General features: G+C 37.7%; 1 protein-coding gene across 3 annotated transcripts in view; it reads right to left on the bottom strand.

Moving 5' to 3' along the window:
* LRRC69 (leucine rich repeat containing 69) overlaps positions 1-22,937 on the bottom strand; it is an 81,758-nt gene that overhangs the window by 1,443 nt on the left and 57,378 nt on the right. For all 3 annotated transcript variants that reach the window (XM_047841995.1, XM_047841996.1, XM_047841997.1), the window contains 2 exons: positions 20,964-21,065; positions 8,459-8,638 (listed from right to left, as the gene is read on the bottom strand). In XM_047841995.1, coding sequence (XP_047697951.1) covers positions 8,459-8,638; positions 20,964-21,065 — 282 coding nt within the window. The remainder of the gene's footprint in view (positions 1-8,458; positions 8,639-20,963; positions 21,066-22,937) is intronic.

Here is a 22,937-nt window from a genome sequence, read left to right as displayed (position 1 = left end):
TTTGTCTCGCCAGCATCTATTCCCTGTACTGCTGGCACAAAAGCCCATCTTTTCCTTTTGGGAACCACCTTTTCACTGATTTCAGTGCGTATGTTATGGAACAGAGAAGACAACTGATCCCACTCCTTGGCTGAAGACTTAGCCACATAATTCAAGCTGGACACATAACCCAGGACAGTCCAATAAAGCCAATGAACATCGGCCCCAGGGCTTTGCTGGATCTACTGAGGGAAGCTCTCCCTCTACTGCCAGAAGGCATAGTTTGGCTTACAATAAGTGCAAAATGGAGACCAAGGGAAGCAGACACAATACACATAGAAGGAGAGATTCCTCATGATAACTTTGGGTTACCTGATCCAGCATGACTAAATATTCAGCCAGACCCATTCCTAAGCCTTCTTTATCACTTGCTATTAGTTACTGTGTAAGTTGCGTTTCATTAGTTTGCAACCAAGAGTTCTGAAAAATTATAAGCAACCTAAAACTTGAACCACATTAAGCAACATGCCAAGGATGCAGAGATATAACAAATAATCTCTGCCTCAAAGAATCTTTTCAGCATCTAGTTGGAAAGCTAAGACATAAACACACAAAAAACCTAAAAACAAAAGACTCGATACTATGATAGGTTCTATGATATTTCCAAGAAGGGAGACACCACCATAGGCTGCACATTAAGCAAGATTTCACAGTATAAGAAAATAGTGAGCTGAGTTTTAAAGGATGACTAGGATGTGACTGCCTAGAAAGGACATGAAGGACATTCAGAAAGAGTGAGCTGTGGGAGCAAAACTTCAGGAATGTGCATATTGTATTGGGGAAACAACACAGTATAAACAATAAATAGACCATAAAATGTTGAATCATGGGATATCAACAATGTGACTACATTAGTCTAGGGGAAGAAGAATTCATAATCAGTTTTCTAATGATACACACATTATGTATAGTATTTTAAATAGACAAGAGATCCTACTGGCCGATTAGATTATAATGACAAAGTGTTGAAACTGCACTCAAAAGCTAAATGTGTTTTTTCCCTTTGCATATGGTAGACAGGCCTCTCATGCCACCAGCAACCTTGGCTTACTACTGAAGTACCTATCATCTAGAACTAAGGGCTATCAAAATAAACCATGCTAACACACTTCACTTAGCTGCTGTCTAAGGAGTTAGAACAAAGAGTAGAGCCATGAGCCAAGAGGTTATAGAAAGTCAAACATCTACCAAGGAAACAAGTGGAGCCATACAGTTAATCTGATTTGCTTTGTCCAGTTTCTCCATGAGATACAAGGTTTATAATAGAAACGATGGATGGTATTTTCTATTTCCACTGTGGTTTTAGCCATTTCCCTTGTGCCAATACGAAGTGTCTGTATCCCTCTTTCCCCTACTTGGGGGTATTACTGTTTAGTTAGAATAAAATGTTTTATTTAACTTTTTAGAAGTTTATTTTACCAAGGGCCATTATCAGTTTTGTACTGAATGTGAAACTTTGTAATTATTCTATAACTTAATTATTACTATTTCTGATAAAATATTTCTCAGGGCTATAAACTGTTTCCTGGAAATTTTACTGAGAAAAATGAACTCAACATAATTCCTTGGCCATATACTTTTCCACCTAGAGTCATTGGACTCAGTAATGTTTTCATAAAAAAAGAAAGTCTTGAATACCTAGCCTATTGATAACCATTTAAATTTTTATGTCCACTTGTGGGATCATGATAGTGCTTTCTGCCAGTATGACACCTGTCCATTTGACATGAGCATGTCACGAAGGAATAATCACATACCCTCTTATAGAGGACCTCTCTTCACAAACATCAATTAACATAACTTCAGGACTCTGTAAGATAACTACTGCTTTGGTCGCTCTTTGCAGATAGAAATTGAAACACTCAAAAGCCCCTTTTTGTCAAGTTGAGGTTAGGAAAGGAAAAGGAATTGGTCTATGATTAGACATACTTTTATTCTGAAATATCTTTGTAGCAAAAGCTTTAAAATGTAAAAGAGCTATACTACAGGCTAATTTTTCACTCTTTATAGTGAAATGCATTCTTTCATAAAGCAAATGAACATATGATTACATCTTCTCCCTATTTTAGGAAAAAGTAGCTCTGTACTTTAATTTTAAAAAGATATATTCACTAAGTTTTATATTTATTGAATGGTGGAATTGAGATTTTTTTTAAAAAATCATTCAACGCATGCCTTATCGGTGATAGTCACTGTCATCTTTTAAACTGAGAAATAAAAAATTATCACAAAATATATATGTATAGCACACAGTATAAACTAAAGCTTTGAATAAGGTTTCAGTATTACATGAAGCATACAGAATACGAAAAAAAAGTAACATGGTTTCCTGTTTCTTGGGAAAAGTATCATAGAAGGCAGAATAATATCCCCCCAACACTTCACAAAGATGTTCATGTCTTAATCCCTGGAAGCTGTGAATATGTATGTTACCTTACATAGCAGAAGGGATCTTACAGGTATTGTTAAGATAAGGACCTTGAGAGACCCATAATTATTCTGTATTATCTGAGTGGACCCAATTTCATCAAAAGGATTGTTTTGTTTTGCTTTGTTTTCATCACAAGGATTGTTAAAAATGGAAGAAGGAGGCAGAAGAGAAGATCCAAGTGATGTGACATGAGAAGGACCAGATCCGCTAATGTTGCTGTGAGGACGGAGGAAGGAGCCATGAGCCAACGAACGTCAGTGGCCTCTAAAAGCTGGAAAGAACCAGAAAATCGATCCTCCCCTAGAGCCTCCAGAAAGGAATGTAGCCCTGCTGACACCTTGATTTTAGCTCAGCGAGACTCATGCTGGACTTCTGACCTACTTAAACTGCAAGATAATGAATTTTTTTAAGACACCAAGTTTATGGCAATTTGTTATAGAAACAATAGGAAACTAATACTAGTATCATGTTCCAAATTAGCAGGACCATGAAAAGCATGACTATGACAGCCCCTCGGTCACTCTGGAGCTAGAAGAGACTTTGATCTCATCTCTTCGTGGCCCAGATAAGGAAATTAGTCCAGATATAGTGAGAAGGAATGTGGTTTACCTTAAGCCTCAGAGTTCAAGCTAGAGACTGGACTAGAATCTAAGTTCACCAAACTCTCGATCTGCGTTAAGTCATAGCATGCCTCCCAGCTTCTTTTACCAAAGGAGGGCTCTGATTATGGTTTAATAACAATGTGCAGAACTCTCTGAAAGAATGAACAGTTGTTGAAAAGTGCACACATTTTCAGATAATGCACAGAAGTACACTGCTTCGCTGTTCTAACCTGTCTCCAACTGGCTAAACATATTCACTTGAATTATCACACATCACTTGTAACAGTATATCTGAGATAAAAACTGGGGTCTTGCTCTCACAGAAAGCTTCCTCTGGAGTTTTCTGGTTTTCTCTTTTACACCCTTCTGTGGCTTCCCTTATCCAACCACTCAGTCCTGCCATGCTTCCTTCCCCATGGAGGTTCCTTTCCTTGCATTTCTACTACTACCTCTTAAACCCACGCTAGACAACCACTAATAGATCTCTTTTCTTCAGCTTCCCTCCTCTTCAACTTCCAATTAATCCTGTACAATACTGCCAAATGATTCCTTCTAAAATACATCTTTCTTTATATCATTGGTTTGTCCCCACATATTCAGTAGGACTCCATTTCCCAAATGGGATCAAATTCAAACTCCTTATTCTATCCTTTTACAGCTTCATAGAATTTGACCTCATTTTTTAAATAATGTCTCCTCTTCCAATTTCCATCTATGAACCAATTTAATTGATTCACTGCCCTATGAACAAGATTCATTCTCCTCCATGTCATTCTCTTCTCCTAAAATATCCCCTGTGCTTCCTTCTCCATGTATCTGAATTCTACCTATATCAAGGTCTTGTGAAGTCCCAGAATCTTTCTGGCATTTCCCAGGCCAGACAACCTACAATTATCTCACCTTCCACTTTGAAGCACTAAATCTCTTACCACTCATTTTAGTTTTTATTGCCAGTGTCTTTTGCATCTCTAGAGTTTAAACTCTTAGATTTTAAGCCATTTGGGACCAACCAGGCCCCCCCACCTATTGGCACTGTACTTAGCACCCAGAGTTTCCCTTTTAAAGCAGGACCTCAAAAATGTATGGAGCCACCAAAAATAATTTGAAAATTTAAGATGAACATTCAGAATGACAACTCCTCCACATCAACAGTGATAAAAGCCAGCAATGAGCACTACTCTAAAGTTAATGGCACCATTTAAGAAGTATAGCCATACATTTGAATTTGCCCAGGACAGTCCCGATTTCCTGCTGGTTTTCCAGTTCATGGATAATGTTCACTTTTACTCTCAAAAGCATCTTGGCTTAATTAATAGATTATATGGCTGTTCCACCCACAGGGCACTTTGAGGCAGAAACCAGAAAGAAAATCCTGCTCATGTTGCAGCCACCCATCCAGCTAAGCAGCATTCTCTCCTCTCCAGAGCAACCCTGCTCTCAAGCACCACCTCTGCGTAACCAATGTCCTTTGAATTTCACGTGGGAGGTTCAAACATTTTGGTGACACATAGCTTCAGAAAAATGTACTGAAGTTGAATGCAATTTGAGATTCTTTAGAAGAAAAAAATAATCATAGAGATTGAAGACAACTGCAACTCTACCCAGCAGTTTAAGAACAAAAGGGAGGTCAGGTCACGATCTCAGGATTCAAGCCCCACTTCTCCAAGCTGGGTGTGGAGCCTGCTTAAAGATTCTCTCTCCCTCTCCCCGCCCCCCACCCTCTCTCAGAAGAAGAAGGAGAAGGAGAAGGAGAAGGAGAAGGAGAAGGAGAAGGAGAAGGAGAAGGAGAAGGAGAAGGAGAAGGAGAAGGAGAAGGAGAAGAACAACAACAACAACAGCAACAACAACAACGAGAGTTTTCTAAAGAAAAAGAGAATTCAATGACTTCCCCTAGAAGTAATCAAGATACAGTGAGTTAATTTATACTATAATTGTTTTGTTATTTTCTGAATAAAATAATAAGGATCATTCACACCATTTCAATTTTTCTGAACAATAAATACATATTACTTTCACGACTGTTTAGAATTAGAAATGTGATGCCTTCTGATCCTCTTAGTGGCTAATGTACATTAAATTGACTAACCACTGCATAAATGTTTTAAAACCTACATTCATTTTCACAGTTGGCTGGTTGAAATGATCAGTTTCATAAATGAATGTCAGTGGTATCTAAACAGTAATAACTTTTTACTGCAAAGTAAGATTTTTCTCTATAAGTAATGAATAAAATTATTAAATGTAATCTTATATTATGTTTCATTACTGGCAGCTTGTCATAAAAAAGGAATTAAGGTTGCAAATTTTCATTTATTTTCATAAAGTAGATCAGCATTTTCATTCATTTGTAGTGAAACTTACTCAATCTAATCTCTTTTGAGGGTAGTTTTAATTACATTACATCATTCTACACAGGGTTGAGAGTTCATGTTCCAAACTGTTCCCTCCCTAAACTCTTCAACTTTAAAGGTATCTGGGGAAATGTTAAGTTCAACTAATGTAACTATACAAAATGAAAACTATCAAATGCATATCTTGGGCTCAGGATCACTCTCAAGTGTTTGGAATGGATTTTATAACACCATTTAGGTTACTTCTAAGTCACTATGGCCCAAGTTGGTAGTAACTAAAAAGGATTAATTTCAAAGATTTATATCATTAGCAGTTAATACTTAAATATCAATTACACTGAAATTATTGATAATTCTATCACTACTAAGGACTCACTGAACTCAGATGGCAACAGCTATAACATTTGAAAAAAGACAAAAGCATCTGGATAAATTATGGTAAAGGTTAATAATATTCGATATTGAGCAAAACTCTTCATCAACTATTTTCCTCACCTCACTACTTCATAAGATAAGTACCACATCATTTCATATTCACCTAAATAAAAGCAATTACAATTTGATATTTGGTTGTTTCTAGTTGTTTTATGTCAAGAATAAAGACCCATTTGTCATCAAGTGTCACCCTCCTTCAACTGTGCCTTCAGATGGCAAATTCCATCAGAGACAGAACATTCTGTAAGGCACAATAGAGCGACCAGACGTTGGCATTATCAAATGGGCTCTCCCGTCATGATGAAGTATTTACTCTAAAGGTCAGCATTCTCTAAGTTTAGCTCCTTAAAAGATAATTAAGATATTAAAATTTTTTAATACAAAGGGAGGCTTCTAGGCAAACTAGTTTTTGTATAATCTCTTTCTGCTTAACTGGGAAAAGCAGCACAAAATCCTAAAAATATATGAAAGCAACTGTTTACCAACATGGTTAATCTGATTATCATCCCCATGTATTTTGTGCACGTTTTCACTCAAGAAACAGGGAACTAAACAAACCCATGAAAATACCATGTTTCAGTTGCTAAGTCCCTGGTAATGTTTATTCCAATCTAAATTTTATTTTTTTAATGTTTTTTGTTTTTGGTTTTGTTTTTGTTTTTGAGAACGAGAGAGAGTATGAGAGAGGGGCAGAGACAGAGGGGGACAGAGGATCTAAAGCAGGCTCCTTGCTGACAGCAGAGATCCCAATGAGGGGCTTGAACTCACAAAGCATGAGATCATGACCTAAGCCAAAGCCAGATGCTTAACCAACTAAGCCACCCAGCACCCCCCCCCCAATCTAAATTTTCTGTATCCAATTTTTAAATATCTTTAATATTTTGGCATAATTTATAAATTCCTACTATACACTTATTCTAATTCCATGCTACATACTTTTTCACTATCACATACTTACTAAATGTTACTGTTTTAATTTTTTCAATTATTTTAATAAAGTTAGGATCAGTGGTTGTTTCAATGCAAAGCAATTTTCCTTTCCAATTTTTTTCTTCTCACAAGTTTCTGACACTCCCAGGTTTTTTTTTTTCTCCTTCCAAGATTTTATTTAAATTCAAGTTAGTTGACATATAGTATAGTATTGGTTTCAGGAGAAGAATTTAGTGATTGATCACTTACATATAACACCCGGTGTGCTTTTCACAACAGTTGCCCTCCTTAACGCCCATCACCCATCTAGTCCATCCTCCCACCCACCACCCCTCCAGCAACCCTCAGTTTGTTCTCTACAGTCTCTTATGGTTTGCCTCCCTCTCTGTTTTTATCTTATTTTTCACTTCCTTCCTCTATGTTCATCTGTTTTGTTTCTTAAATTCCACATAAGAGTGAAATTATATGGTGTATCTTTCTCTGACTTAGTTCACTTAGCATAACCATTGCAAATGGAAAGATTTCATTCTTTTTGATGGCTGAGTAATATTCCATCACGTATATATACCACACCTTCTTTATCCATTCATCAGTCAATGGGCATTTGGGCTCTTTCCAAACAATTGGCTATTGTTGATAGTGCTGCTATAAACATTGGGGTACATGTGTCCTTCAACTCAGTATTCTTGTATCCTCTGGATAAATACCTAGCAGTGTAATTGCTGGGATATAGGGTAGTTCTATTTTTAACTTTTTAAGGAATCTCCATACTGTTTTCCAGAGTGGCTGCACCAGTTTGCATTCCCACCAATGGTGTAAGAGGGATCCCCTTTTCTCTGCATCCTTGCCAACATCTGTTGTTGCCTGAGTTGTTACTTTTAGCCATTCTGACAGGTGTGAGATGGTATCTCATTGTGGTTTTATTTACATGTCCCTGATGATGACTGATGTTGAGCATCTTTTCATGTATCTGTTAGACATTTTTATGTCTTCTTTGAAGAAATGTCTGTTCATGTCTTCTGCCCATTTCTTAACTGGATTATATAGTTTTTTTGGGTATTGAGTTTGGTAAGTTCTTTATAGATTTTGGATACTAGCCCTTTATCTGATAGGTCATTTGCAAATATCTTCTCCCATTCCAAAGGTTGCCTTTAGTTCTGTTGATTGTTTCCTTCACAGAAGCTTTTTATCTTGATGAAGTCCCAATAGTTTATTTTTGCTTTTGTTTCCCTTGCCTCAGGGAGATGTGCCTAGTAAGAAACTGCTATGGCCAAGATCAAAGAGGGTGCTGCCTATGTTCTCCTCCAGGATTTTGATGATTTCCTATCTCACATGTAGGTCCTTCATCCATTTTGAACTCATGGTGTGTGTATGCTGTAAGAAAGTGGTCCAGTTTCTTTCTTCTATATGTCGCTGTCCAGTTTTCCCCACCATCTGTTGTTTCCCAACACCACTTTGCAATTTATAAATGTAGCGAATCCACATGCTTTATGCCTTAAACTTACATAATGTTATGTGTCAATCATATCTCAACAAAGCTCAATAAGAACCATTATACTATCATACAAGTCAATTCTTAGATAAACATCTAGTTAGTATTGGCTCACTTAGAGAAGGATAAAGAAAAAGAGAAGATATTATGCTCTACTCACACAAAAAGCACTATTTACCTTTGATGGAGGAACAAATTCAACACATTCCAGCCATATTGTTAAAAAGTACTTTTCACATATTGCACATTTTCTTCTCTGAGACATTATGTTCCTGACCAGTGGGTGCCATGTTATAGCTTGCATTACAAAAGGATTCTTTTCTGAGAGCTCATTCATTATAAATCTTGATGTTATTTCCTAGATTTAAAAAAAATTATATTAATTATATTAATTTACATTTTTGGCTTATTCTTCACAATTTCTGTTAAATTAGTTTTCCATAATCTATATAATGAATTTTATTGCCAATGATGGGCACTATAAATTAGTTTTCAATAATATAAGAAAAGAGGGGTGCCTAGGTGGCTCAGTCGGTTAAACGTCCGACTTTGGCTCAGGTCATGATCTCACGGCTTGTGGGTTCAAGCCCTGCATCAGGCTCTGGGCTGACAGCTCAGAGCCTGGAGCCTGCTTCAGATTCTGTGTCTCTCTTTCCCTCTGCCCCTCCCTCGCTCATGCCCTGTCTCTCTCTGTCTCTCAGGAATAAACAGAAAGAAAGAAAGAAAGAAAGAAAGAAAGAAAGAAAGAAAGAAAGAAAGAAAAGGAAGTTACTTCCATCTTAATATTTCTATCTCTCTTACATAGAGGAATCCAAATTATTAAAAATTTACATAATTGGGGTGCCTGTGGCTCAGTCAGTTAAGCATCCAACTCTTGGTTTTGGTTCAGGTCATGATCTTACAGTTTGTAAGACAGAGCCCTGTGTCAGGCTATGCACTGACAGCATGGAGACTGCTTGGAATTCTCTCTCCCTCTCTCTCTGCTCCTCCCCCACTCACACCTGCTCTCTTTCTCTCTCTCAAAATAAAAACAATAATAATTTTTTTAAAGATAAATCCAAAATTAAAAAAAATTACATTATTCAAGTTTAGGTTCAAATTTTATACCTCTCATTACAAGCAGCAAGGACTGTGCAAATATTCATACTGGACTCGATAACTGAGTCTGTCATATTTACTAATGTCTAAATCCTTAGAACTTAAATTTTTTTTTCAACTTCTATTTATTTTTGGGACAGAGAGAGACAGAGCATGAATGGGGGAGGGGCAGAGAGAGAGGGAGACACAGAATCGGAAACAGGCTCCAGGCTCTGAGCCATCAGCCCAGAGCCTGACGCGGGGCTCGAACTCACGGACCACGAGATCGTGACCTGGCTGAAGTCGGATGCTTAACCGACTGCGCCACCCAGGCGCCCCTAAATCCTTAGAACTTAAACTGTGGCTCAAGGACCAGAATCTGCATCATCTGGAAACCTATTAGAAATTCAGACTTCCAGCTACATTCCAGACCTACTGAATCAGAATCTGCAATTTAACAAGTTTCTCCAGGTAATCAGTATGCCTGTTCAACTTTAAGATGCACTGGTCTAAGTTACCTACTTCAGTGAGCACCTGAATAGAGTCATATTAGCAAAGAGCACTGATTTCTATTACCCAAATGTCTGAATTCAATCTGTATTAAACCTATCCACACAGCCATGTCCAGAAACTTAACTTTTGGTAATAATTATAATATTAAATAACAAAAGGGTGGCTAGAAAATATAAGCTGGCTTTTGCCATGACCATCAACAACGTCGTCATTTTACAGTAAAATGCTATATAATACATAAAATCAAATCTTTACCAAGCAAGCAAATAAAACAAATATTTGATTTACTCTGCTAACTGAGCCTCTTGTGCTGGTAGCATGGAAGCCCTGTATAAATGTTCCACAAACATTGCATGAATTTTAATAATTTATGGAACTGTTTTTTTCTGGCCAAAGTGAAAGATTTCCCACTGGTGTTAAAATGGTCCACAACAGGCTCTAACAGGAATCTTTGGAAATACATACATACATATGTACATACATAATCTTCACTCATGTGCCCAATTAAAATCTTAAAAAATAACAACAAAATCCTATAAATTGCTGTCTCCCTGTTCCTTATTACTCTGTCCATTCCACCTAACAAGCATCTGAGAAACTGAGAAGCTGCCTTTATGCACAGTCTCCCTAACTGTCTGATCCTTCAGCAGAATAACCTCCTACTCATTTTAGCTCTTTTTCCTGAATGGTGACATAAAAAGATTATCCTTTCTGAAAGAATTACTCTTTCACACTAATATTACCAGGACTTCTAAATTAGATGTCTATTATCACCTTTTCTTTAACTACTTACACACAGCATAGTGTGTGATTCAGAGTGAAATAATGATTTTAGAGGTAAGTTTTTAGCTACCAGAACTCAAAGGCTAGGTCTCACTATAAAGCAGAAAACTAATAAATAAGGATTCACTCCCCAAAACAGCAGATGGTAGAAAAATTTGTTGGAATACATGGGACCTATAAAAAGGTCACAATTTATACAGTTCACTTTTTCCATTTATGATTTCTGGAACCAAACATGTTTGTTGCACTTGATATGTCTCTTGATAACTCTTATATTACCCATTAATTATATTATTCTCCTACTTGCTGCCAATATGTTACTTTGGAAGAATAACATATACCACTGAAATATAAAGTTATTACTTGGAACTGCTAGTATATATAAAGTAAGATACTATCGGCATGACCAACAGTATTTTTTAGGACATCTCTTAAAAATAAAGGTCTCTCTCCCAACTTGTGCACTCTCTGTCTCTAAAAATTAAAAAAAAAAAAAATAGAGGTGCCTGGGTAGCTCAATTAGTTGGGTCTCCGACTCTTGATTTCGGCTCAGGTCATGATCTCACAGTTCGTGAGATTGAGCCCGGCATTGGGCTCTGCACTGACAGCACGGAACCTGCTTGGGACTCTCTCTCCCCTCCCTCTCTCTCTCTCTCCTCTCTTCTCTCTCTCTCTCTCTCTGTCTCTCTGTCTCTCTCTCTCTCTCTCTCTCTAAATAAATAAATAAGCTTAAAAATAAAATCCTAACCAAGGCATAGCCTAAATCAAAGCGCTACAATTCTTTGACAAAGTACTTAAATCAGGGCGCCTCAGGGGCACCTAGGTGGCTCAGTTTGTTTAAGCATCTGACTCGATTTCGTCTCAGGTCATGATCTCATGATTTGTGGAGACAGTGCTGAGCCTACTTGGGATTCCCTCTCCCTTCTGCTCTGTCCCTCCCCCACTCCCCAAAATAAATTAATTAATTTTAAAAAATACAAACTGAATGGCTCAGTTGGTGGAACATGTGACTCTTGATCTCAGGGGTTATGAGTTCATGCCCCACACTTGGTGTAGAGGTTACTAAAAAAATTAAAACTCTTAAAAAATATTTTTTAAAGTAGTTTAAATCAGTAACGTTACCCAAATATCCAGTAAAAATGATTAAGTACAAATATAAAATGTATAATAAATTTGGCACATTTCTAAGAAAAAAGTCTTAGAGATACTTTTAAAAATACCCAAATTATTAATATAAGTAAAAATCATTTTTTCTACTAAGTACAATTGACCCTTTTAATTTTTTTTTATTAACTTTTTTTATTTTTGAGACAGAGAGACAGAGCATGAATGGGGGAGGGGCAGAGAGAGGGAGACACAGAATCAGAAGCAGGCTCCAGGTTCTGAGCCATCAGCCCAGAGCCCGACGTGGGGCTCAAACTCACGGACGGCAAGATTGTGACCTGAGCTGAAGTCGGACGCTCAACCGACTGAGCCACCCAGGCACCCCCAACTGACCCTTTTAAACAACACAGGTTTGAATTGTGTGGATCTAGTCATATGTTGATTCCTTTCCTCTCCTCTCCTCTCCTCCCTTCTCCTCTCCCTCTCCTTCCTTCCTTCTTTTCTATTTATTTATTTTAAATTCCAGTATAACATACAGTGTTATATTACTTTCAGGTGTACAATATAGTAATTCAACAATTCTATCCATAACTCAGAGCTCACCACAATAAATGTACTCTTAATCTTCTTCCCGTATTTCACCCATCTCCAACTACCGCCCCTCTGGCAACCACCAGATTGTTCTCTATATTTACGAGTTTGGGTTTTTTTTGTCTCATTTTTCTTTGTTAATTTTTTTTATTAAATTCCACATGAGTGAAATCATGCAGTATTTCTCTGACTGACCTACTTCACTTAGCATTATTCCCTCTAGATCCATCCACATTGTTGCAAATGGCAAGATTTCATTTCTTTTTAAGGCTGAGTAATATTCGACTGTGTGTGTAGATACGTGTGTGTGTGTGTGTGTGTGTGTGTGTGTGTGTGTGTGTATCACATCTTTTTATTATCTATCAATGGATCCATAATTTGGCTATTGTAAATAATACTGCAATAAATGTAGGGTGCATATACCTTTTTGTTTTAGTGTTTTTGTATTCTTTGGGTAAATACCCACTAGTGGAATTACTGGATCATAGGGTAATTCTATTTTTAATTTTTTGAGGAGCCTCCATACTGTTTTCCAGAGTGGCTGCACCAGTTTGCATTCCCACCAACAGTGCACAGGGTTCCTTTTTCTCCACTTCCCCACCAACAGATGTTGCTTCAGGTGTTTTTGATTTTAGACATTCTGACAGGTGTGAGGTGGTATCTCATTGTGGTTATGATTTGCATTTCCCTGATGATGAGTGATGTCGAGCACATCATTTCATGTGTCTCTTGGCCTTCTGTGTATCTTCTTTGGGAAAATGTTTACTCATGTCTTCTGCCCATTTTTAATTGGATTATTTGTTGTTTCAGTGTTGAGTTATAGAAGTTCTTTACATTTTTTGGATATTAACCCCTTATCAGATATATTGTCTGCATATATCTCCTCTCATTCAGTACATTGTCTTTTTGTTTTGTTGATTGATTCCTTTGCTGTGCAGAAGCTTTGGATTTTGATGTAGTCCCAAGAGTTTATTTTTGCTTTTGTTTCCCTTGCCTTAGGAGAAATATCAAGAAAAATGCTGCTACAGCCAATGTCAGAGAAATTACTGCCTGCGCTCTCTTCTAGATTTTTATGGTTTCAGGTCTCACATTTAAGTCTTTAATCCATTTTCAGTTTATTTTTGTAAATGGTATAAGAATGTGACTCAGTTGCAATCTTTTGCATGTAACTATCCACTTTTCCCAATACCATTTGTCTTTTTCTCATGGCATATTCTTGCCTCTTTTGTTGTAGATTAGTTGACCATATAATTATGAGTTTATTACTGGACTCTGGGTTCTGTTCCATTGATCTATGTGTCTATTTTTGTGCCAGTACCATACTTTTTGATTACTGTAGCTTTGTAGTGTATCTTGAGATCTGGGATTGAGATTCCTCCAGTTTTTTCTCCTTTTTTAAGATTGCTTTGGCTATTTGTGGTCTTTTATGGTTCCATACGAATTTTAAGATGTTCTAGTTCTGTGAAAAATGCTGTTGGTATTTCTATAGGGGTTACATTTAATCTTTAGATTGCTTTGGGTAGTGTGGCTATTTTAACAAGATTTATTCTCCCAGTCCATGACCATGGACTATCTTCCCATTTGTTTATGTCATCTTCAATTTTTTTCATTAATGTGCTATAGTTTTCAGAGTATAGGTCTTCACTTCTTTGGTTAAGTTTGCCCTAGGTATTTTATTATTTTTGGTGCGATTATAAATAAAAGTGTTTATTCAATGAATTTCTATTTCTGCTGCCTTGTTATTAGTGTATAGAAATGCAACAGATTTCTGTATATTGATTTTGTATCCTGAGAATTTACTAAATTCATTTATCATTTATAGCAGCTTACTGGTGGTCTTTAGGGTTTTCTATATACAGTATCATGCCATCTGCAAATAGTGAAACTTTTACTTCTTCATTACCAATTCAGATGTCTTTTACTTCTTTTCTTGTCTGCTGGCTGCAGCTAGGACTTCTAGTACCAGGTTGAATAGAAGAGGTGAGAGCAGACATCCTTGTCTTGTTTCTGATCTTAGGGGGAAAGCCGTCAGTTTTTTCCCATTGAGTATGGTGTCTGTTATGAATTTTTCATATATGGCCTTTATTATGTTGAGGGATGTTCCCTCTAAACCTACATTGTTGAGAGTTTTTTTTATCATGGATGGATATTGTACTTTGTCAAATGCTTTTTCTGCATCCATTGAAATAACTATATGGTTTTTATTCCTTATCTTGCTGACGTAATGTATCCTATTAATTGGTTTGCAAATATTGCACCACTCTTGCATTCTAGAAATAAATCCCACTTGATTGTGGCGAATGAATTTTTTCATGTATTTTTGGATTGTTCGCTAATATTTTGTTTAAGATTTTTGCATCTATGTTCATCAGAGATATTGCTCTGTAGCTCTCTTTTTTTTGTAGTTTCTTAATTTGGCTTTGGTATCAATGTAATGCTGGCCTTATAGAATGAATTTGGAAGCCTTCCTTCCTCTTCTATTTTTTTGTAATTGTTTGAGGAGACTAGGTACTCTTCTTTAAATGCTTGGTAGAATTCACCTGTGAGGCCATTTGAACTTTTGTTTGTTCAGAGTTGTTTTGGTTTTTGTTTGTTTGTTTTTTGATTACTGATTCAATTGCATCACTGGTAATCAGTCTGTTCCAATTTTTTATTTCTTCCTGATTCAGCTTTAGGAGGTATGTTTCTAGGAATTTATTCATCTCCTTTGGGCTAATTTGTTGGCTATAATCTTTCACACTATTCTCTTATAATACTTTGTATTTTTGTGGTGTTTGTTATTTCTTCTCTTTCATTTCTGATTTTGAATTGTATCTCTCTGTCTCCCTCTCTCTCTCTCTCTCTCTCTCTCTCTCATTATGAATCTGGCTAAAGGTTTATCATTGTTGATCTTTTCAAAGAACCAGTTCTTGGTTTCATTGATCTGTTCTATGGGTATTTTTATTGTTGTTTGTTTGTTTATTTGGTTTTGGTTTTCTTAGTTTCTATTCCATTGTTTCTACTCTAATCTGTATTATTTCCTTCCTTCTACTGCTTGGGGCTTTGTTCTTTCTTTTCTTTTTTGTCTTGTTTTGTTTTTGTTTGTTCTTCTTTTTCTTCTTTAGGTTAGTTTGAGATTTGTCTTGCTTCTTCATATAGGCCTGTATTGCTATAAATTTTCCTCTTAGAACAGCTTTTTCTGCATTCCCCAAATTTTGGACCATTGTGTTTTCATTTTCATTTGTCTCCATGTATTTTTTTTATTTCCTCTTTGATTTCTTGGTTGATCCACTCATTGTTAACATCCATGCATTTTTGTTCTTTCTAGATTTTTTATTGTAGTTGATTTCTAGTTCCATAGCATTATGGTTGGAAAAGATGCATTATATGACTTCAATTTTTTTTTTAATTTTTTAAGTCTTCTTTTATGGCCTCATGTGATCTATTCTGGAGAATGTTCTATGTGCACTTGAAAGGAACGTGTATTCTGCTGTTTAGGATGGGATGTTCTGAATATTTCTATTAGATCCATCTGGGCCAATGTATCATTCAAAGCCCCTCTTTCCTTATTAATTTTTTTTTTTCAACGTTTATTTATTTTTGGGACAGAGAGAGACAGAGCATGAACGGGGGAGGGGCAGAGAGAGAGGGAGACACAGAATCAGAAACAGGCTCCAGGCTCCGAGCCATCAGCCCAGAGGCCGACGCGGGGCTCGAACTCACGGACCGCGAGATCGTGACCTGGCTGAAGCTGGACGCTTAACCGACTGCGCCACCCAGGCGCCCCCCCTCTTTCCTTATTGATTTTCTGTTTAGATGATCTGTCCATTGGTATAAGTGGGATGTTAAATAACCCCCTATTATCGTATTACTACTGATTACTTCATGTTTGTTAATAGCTGCCTTATATATTTGGGTGCTCTTGTGTTGGGTGCATAAATATTTACAATTGTTATATCTTCTTTTTGCGTTGCCCCCTTTATTATTATTATATAGTGTCCTTCTTTGTCACTTGTTACAACTTTTGTGTTAAAGTCTATATTGTTTGATATAAATATTGCTACCCTGGCTTTATTTTCGATTTGCATGATAAGTGTTCTTCCACACCTTCACTTTCAATCTGCATGTATCTTTAGGTCTAAAATGAGTCCCTGGTAGGCAGCATATAGAAAGGTCTTGCTTTCTAATCCATTCTGACACACTATGTCTTTTTATCAGAGTGTTTAGTCCATTTACATTCAAATTAATTGCTGGTAGGTATGTATTTATTGACATTTTGTTACTTGTTTTATGGTTGTTTGTGTAGTTCTTCTCTGTTCCTTTCTTCTCTTCCTCTATTGTCTCATGGTTTGCTGGCTTTCTTTAGTGATATATTTGAATTCCTTTACCGGGGCAACTGGATGGTTTAGTCGATTAAGTGTCAAACTCTTGGTTTTGACTCAGGTCATGATCTCATGGTTCATGAATTTGAGCCCCACAGCCGGCTCTGTGATGATGGTGTGGAGCCTGCTTGGGATTCTCTCTGTCCCTGTCTCTCTCCCTCTGTCTCTCTCTCTCTCTCTCTCTCTGCCCCTGCCCCACTTGTGTGCACACATGCTCTCTCTCTCTCTCTCTCAAAATAAATAAACATGAAAAAAATTAATTACTGGTAGGTATTTATTGACATTTTGTTACTTGATTTATAGCTGTTTTTGTAGTTGTTCCTTGTCCCTTTCTTCTCTTGCTCTCTTCTCTCATGGTTTGCAGGCTTTCTTTAGTGTTATACTTAGATTCCTTTTTCTTTTAAATTTTTTGTGCATCTATTACTGGTTTTTTGTTTTGTCATTACCATTAGGTTTATATATAACATGTTGTGCATATAACAGTCTATATTAGGTTGATGGTCACTTAAGTTTGAACCCATTCTAAAAAGCACTAAATATTAACTTCTCTCCCCTCCATGTCTTTTGTGTATAGTGTCATACTTCACATTCTTTGATTTTATGAATCCTTTGATTTTTATAGATATATTTAATTTTGCTGCTTTTATCCATCCTATCTTTCTTACTCTTGCTTATATTATAGTGTTTTCTTTCCACTCAAAATTCCTCTTTAACATTTCTTACAAGACTGGTTTAGTGGTGATGAATTCCTTTAACCGTTGTTTGCCTGGGAAACTCTTTAACTCTCCTATAGAGTATTCCTGATGGAAGGTTTGTTGTTGTTGTTTTTTTCCCTTTCAGCACTTTGAATATAACATGCCACTCCCTTCCAGCCTACAAAGTTTCTGCTGAAAAATCAGCTCGTAGATTTATGGTGTTTCCCTTCTATGTAACTGATTTCTCTTCTCTTGATGCTTTTAAATTTTTCTCTTTATCACTACTTTTTGTCATTTTAATTACAATGCTCTCGGTGTGGACCTCCTGGGGCTGATTTTGTTGGGGGCTTTCTGTGCTGCCTAGATTCGGATCTAGTTTCCTTCCCCAGATTTGGGAAGTTTTCAGCTATTATTTCTGCAAACATATTTTCTGCCTCCTTTTCTCTCTCTTCTCCTCTGGTATCCTTATAATGTGAATGTTATTATGCTTGGTGGTGTTGCTGAGTCCCCTTAATCTATTCTCAATTTTTACTAATCTCTTTTTCTTTCTCCTGTTCAGCATGTTTACCTTCTATTACTCTGTCCTTCAAGTCAACTGATCCATGCTTCTGCTTCCTGTAATCTATTCTCTATTTCCTCTAGTGTATTTTTAATTTCATCTTTTGAATTCATCTCTAAAAGGTTCTTTTTCATTTTCTTTGCCTTTGTTGAGGTTCTCACAGAGATCTTCCATTCTTTTCTCAGGCCCAGTGAGTATCTTTGTGACCATTAATTTAAATTATCTACCAGGCATATTACTCATCTCCATTTGGTTTAGCTCTCTTATGATTTTGTCCTGGTCTTTCATTTTGGACATATTTCTCTGTCTTTTCATTTTGTCTCTTTGTATCTATGTGTTAGAAAGATCAACTATGTCTCCTGCTCTTGCAGGTATGGCCTTATGAAGGAAATGTCCTGTGATGCCCTGTAGTGCAATGTCTCCTGTTCATCAGAATCTGGAGCTTCAAGGGTGTCTCCTACATATATTTTGTGCACCCTACTCTTGTGGCTGAGCGGCATTTGTCTTCAGTGGAATTGCCAACAATGGCTCACTTTCCCTGTTGTTGGCAAGGTTTGGTCCCTGTTGTTAATGGACCAATCTGGGGCTGCCTTGGGCAGAGATGCAGTTGCACCAAACTGCAGGATACTCTCCCTGTGTTGTCCCCCAGGAGGCTTTTGTTGGTGGGTGGGGCCTATAGTGGGACCAGATATCTGGCCTAGCCCACTGCTGGAGCTGCAGTTCAACTGGTATGTGTGGTTATCTTCCACACTCCCTGGGACAGAAGTCACTTTGGAGTGGTGCTGGCCCCTACTGGGGCTGCTTGCACAATGCCACACTTGTGGCACACCTCTGGACTCCTGTGGAGGACAGGTTGGTGGAGGTGGGTCAATAGGAGAATGCGAGGGTGGTGTGCACAGTGTTAGCAAGTTTTGTGCAGGTCCACTGTGTCAGGGGACCTGTAGTCACTTTGGAAAACTCCCCGGGGAGACTGGGGCTAGAGGGGTGAGTCTGCAGAACTTCATGGGTATGGGGTACACTGTTAGCAAGCCAGGTAGTGTTCACACTGTACTGGTTCCTGCAGGTCTCCATGTATCTAGGCTAGGGGGTGGGGGAGGGAAATAGAGCCTGTCAGCTCTTTTGTTCTTATAAAAGTCTCCTAAAGATCCCTGCCCCTGCTGCAGAGGCTCTGAGATAAGTAAACAAATAGCCTTCCCATACCCCTGGTGTTTTTCAAACCGCAGCTTCTATGCCATATCACTGGGGCTGTTTGTTATACTGCAGTCTCTTTAAGGGCAGGGAACCAGTTTTCTACCACCCTTTGGTTCCCCCAGACCCAAGCTGCTGATTTTTAAAGTTCCAGGAGTTAAGCCGCACTGATTATAAAAACTCACAATGTTAAGTCCCTCTGCTTTTCAAAACCAATGATTTTTTTTCAATAAATACAACATAGTAGTATAAATGTATTTTCTCTTCTTTATGATTTTCTTAACCTTCACTTTTCTCTAGCTTACTTTATTGTAAGAATACAGTACATAATACATATATACATTAACACCTATTTGTTGTGTGTTAATATGTAAATCAACTCTTTATGTTACTGGTAAGACTTCCATCAACAGTAGACTATTAGTAGTTAAGTTTTGCAGGAATCAAAATTTATGCATGGATTTTTGACTCCCTGGGGATTTGTGCTCCTAACCCCCATGTTGTTGAAGGTTCAACTGTGCGTGTGTGTGTGTGTGTGTGTGTGTGCACACGCACGCGCATGCCTGCATAAAATTCTTGTGCTCCTGGGTCCTTATAGTTTTAGAAAAGGGGGAAGAGGGGCGCCTGGGTGGCTCAGTCGGTTAAGCGTCCGACTTCGGCTCAGGTCATGATCTCACGGTCTGTGAGTTCGAGCCCCGCGTCGGGCTCTGTGCTGACAGCTCAGAGCCTAGAGCCTGTTTCAGATTCTGTGTCTCCCTCTCTCTCTGACCCTCCCCCGTTCATGCTCTGTCTCTCTCTGTCTCAAAAATAAATAAATGTTAAAAAAAAATTTAAAAAAAAAAAAAAGAAAGAAAAGGGGGAAGAATACTTCTCTCTCACTCTGCATCTTCATGCTGGACACACAGCAACATTCTTGCCCTCAAGGGATCCCAATGAAACTACTGCCACATTGGGTTGACTGCTCATTCGGTCCCCTCCACAAACCAGACCCTCCTCCAGAAAGGGACTAGCCCTGTTTCCCTTTCCCTCACCTTCCAGCAGACTCTTTCTAAGACAATGGAGTTTTCCAAGCATGGATTCTGAAGCCCAGCTTTTAGGTTGGCATCATGATACTAACACATACTAGCTCTGTGAACATGGATAAGTTATTTAACTTACCCTGATCTCAGTTTATCAGTAAAAGGGGGACAATAATGGCACTACTTTTTAAGGTTATCGGAGGACTAAATCATAAATTAGTTCATTCCTGTTAAGTACTTAGAATCGGAGAAGTCCAAATTCATGATGGAGACTCATACTCAACTGTGGGAAGATCTGCAATCTTAATTCATCTGTCACTAAAAAACACACAAAGAGAGTCCTCTACTATGCTCTTCTATTCCATATTTTAATATCATCAATTTGTCTGATTAAAGTGAACATGATTTCTGGGTCAGATTCCTTTATCCAGTAGAAACAGGGACAAGTGAAAATGGGAAGGAAGAGGCAAAAACCATGGTAAAAACAAATCAAATACACCCTTTAAATAATACTGAAAAAATACTTGGAAGGTTAAAGTGAAAATAACTTCCTCTTTTTTCTTTTCATCCAATAAAATGTTTCCATTTCTCCAAATTTGGTCACTCTAGAAATCAGTATTACATTGGATTCTATAAGCCAGTCAAAGAGATTATGTCTAGGATCCACATTGCCAATGGACTAGGGTTGCTGTAATCATTTACCAGTTTGGCAAGAATGCTTTAAAAGAAAACTCTTTAAAACTTAAATCATAGCTTTAGTTTCAAGAGCTGTGTGAATGGTATAAGGCTTCACCTGTAGACTCCAGACATCATCCTGTTGTACAGCGGTAACTGGCTCCTTCAGGAACAGAGGGTTTCCTTCACAGTAGAATTCCCTCAGCTTCAGGTTCTGAAACTTTCAAAACAAAATAAAAACTTCATTTCATCATAAAATAACAAACTTCACTTTTGAGGCTCATCTTACTTTATTTAGAACTTATATTCCATGTTAGTATTTTCACATGGAAATATTCTATTGTTAAAAGCATAAAGGTCTTCATGCTGGAATGAATGGCATTGACCTTAGAGGTCCCTGGTGGCATCCCCAATACTAGACAGCAGAGGAAACTTGTTGAGGATAACAGAACTGATTAGTAATAGAATAGGGGTTAGTTAAATAATCAAATGCTGGGAATATTTTGCAAATAATGTATTTGTTAGAAAACCAAGTATGATGAAAAATAACATTCTAATTTACACCAAAATCCAGGTCTGAAAGACTGTGAACCATGACCCATTTATGTTCAGTAAGAAAGGTAAGAGAAACAAAGGAAAATCAAAACGCCCTATGAATAAAACCTAACCTCAACTGGACTCTACCATTTGAGTAGAAAAATAAGGGATTCTCTCATACTAATAGTGTGCCTTGCCTCCCAGGAACTCATGTGGTTTTCAAAGTTAAACTCACTTTAGGGAATTACTTTCCTGAACTTCAGTTTCAGCTTTGAAATGGAAAAAAAAGAAGACCCATCTTTGGTGGTGTGCTGGTAAAACAGTTCTCTGGAAAGAATATAATTTTTTTAAAGCCCTGATTTGTGGCATATTTTGGTTCCTTATTCCTTAGTATAACTACTTCTACCATGGCGATTACAGTCACAAAACACAGAGCTGGGGAGAAATATGGAAAATTGGTTCTTATGAGCCAGGATGCGCTGACATCATCACACCGCTGTGTCTCACACTTACAGGAAAGTTACAGATAGTTCCCTGAATTCTGCCTAGGGTTTGAAACATAGCAAGCATTTAATAAACTAAAATAATTGATTTAAAACATCTTTCCAGCGTGTCATGTCACTAGGTCTCAAAAGTCTCCAGAAATCTCTACAACACAGACAAGATTTTGAAATAAAACACAGAGCTCAAGGCCATGTTGGAATCACCTTGTCTCCTGGTCCCACCACAGACATTCTGCCTTTCCTAACGCAGCTTCCTATGTTGCCCACCATAAGGGAGCAACCTAGACAGTTGAATCCAATGGTAGCCCCCAGTCAGTGCTGAGTGTGTTGAAATGAAGAAAGCACTCCCTGTGCTTAACGGAACCATCATAGTTTCCTTTCTGTCCTAAAGAACAACAGTCCATAATTTATAACCAAACTCATAGCCACTTTTTTCAAAACAGATACAAACTTGAATATCTTGGTATGTGTAAACATCATTAACTTCATTTCAAGTTGAACTGTGCTTCAAAGAGCATACATTTCTCTATATGAAATCATGCTTTTCTTCCTTCAAATCCTGTCACTACACTTCCATCATACATGGTAATGAGTTATTCAGTTTGCTAACTTACCACACATATTTTAAAAGGAGGTGATCCTGGGGCGCCTGGGTGGCGCAGTCAGTTAAGCGTCCGACTTCAGCCAGGTCACGATCTCGCGGTCCGGGAGTTCGAGCCCCGTGTCAGGCTCTGGGCTGATGGCTCGGAGCCTGGAGCCTGTTTCCGATTCTGTGTCTCCCTCTCTCTCTGCCCCTCCCCCGTTCATGCTCTGTCTCTCTCTGTCCCAAAAATAAATAAAAACGTAGAAAAAAAAATTTAAAAGGAGGTGATCCTAATGAAATTAATTACTGAAATTCATTAGCATGTGTTTTGCAAAGTGACAAAATCTCTCAATGTCCACTCTGAATATTCCCCAGAATATTCAGAAAAAAACATTTTTTGTACCCTCTCTTTCTGTTCACTACTGGATTTCCTGTCAGCCTAGTAACTTAATAGAACAATATTTTTGTC

The sequence above is a fragment of the Prionailurus viverrinus genome, chromosome F2 (assembly GCF_022837055.1).
Source record: "Prionailurus viverrinus isolate Anna chromosome F2, UM_Priviv_1.0, whole genome shotgun sequence".
NCBI lineage: Eukaryota > Metazoa > Chordata > Mammalia > Carnivora > Felidae > Prionailurus > Prionailurus viverrinus.
The sequence above is the reverse complement of the archived record's forward strand: the minus strand, read 5'-3'. Positions and strand labels throughout refer to the sequence as shown.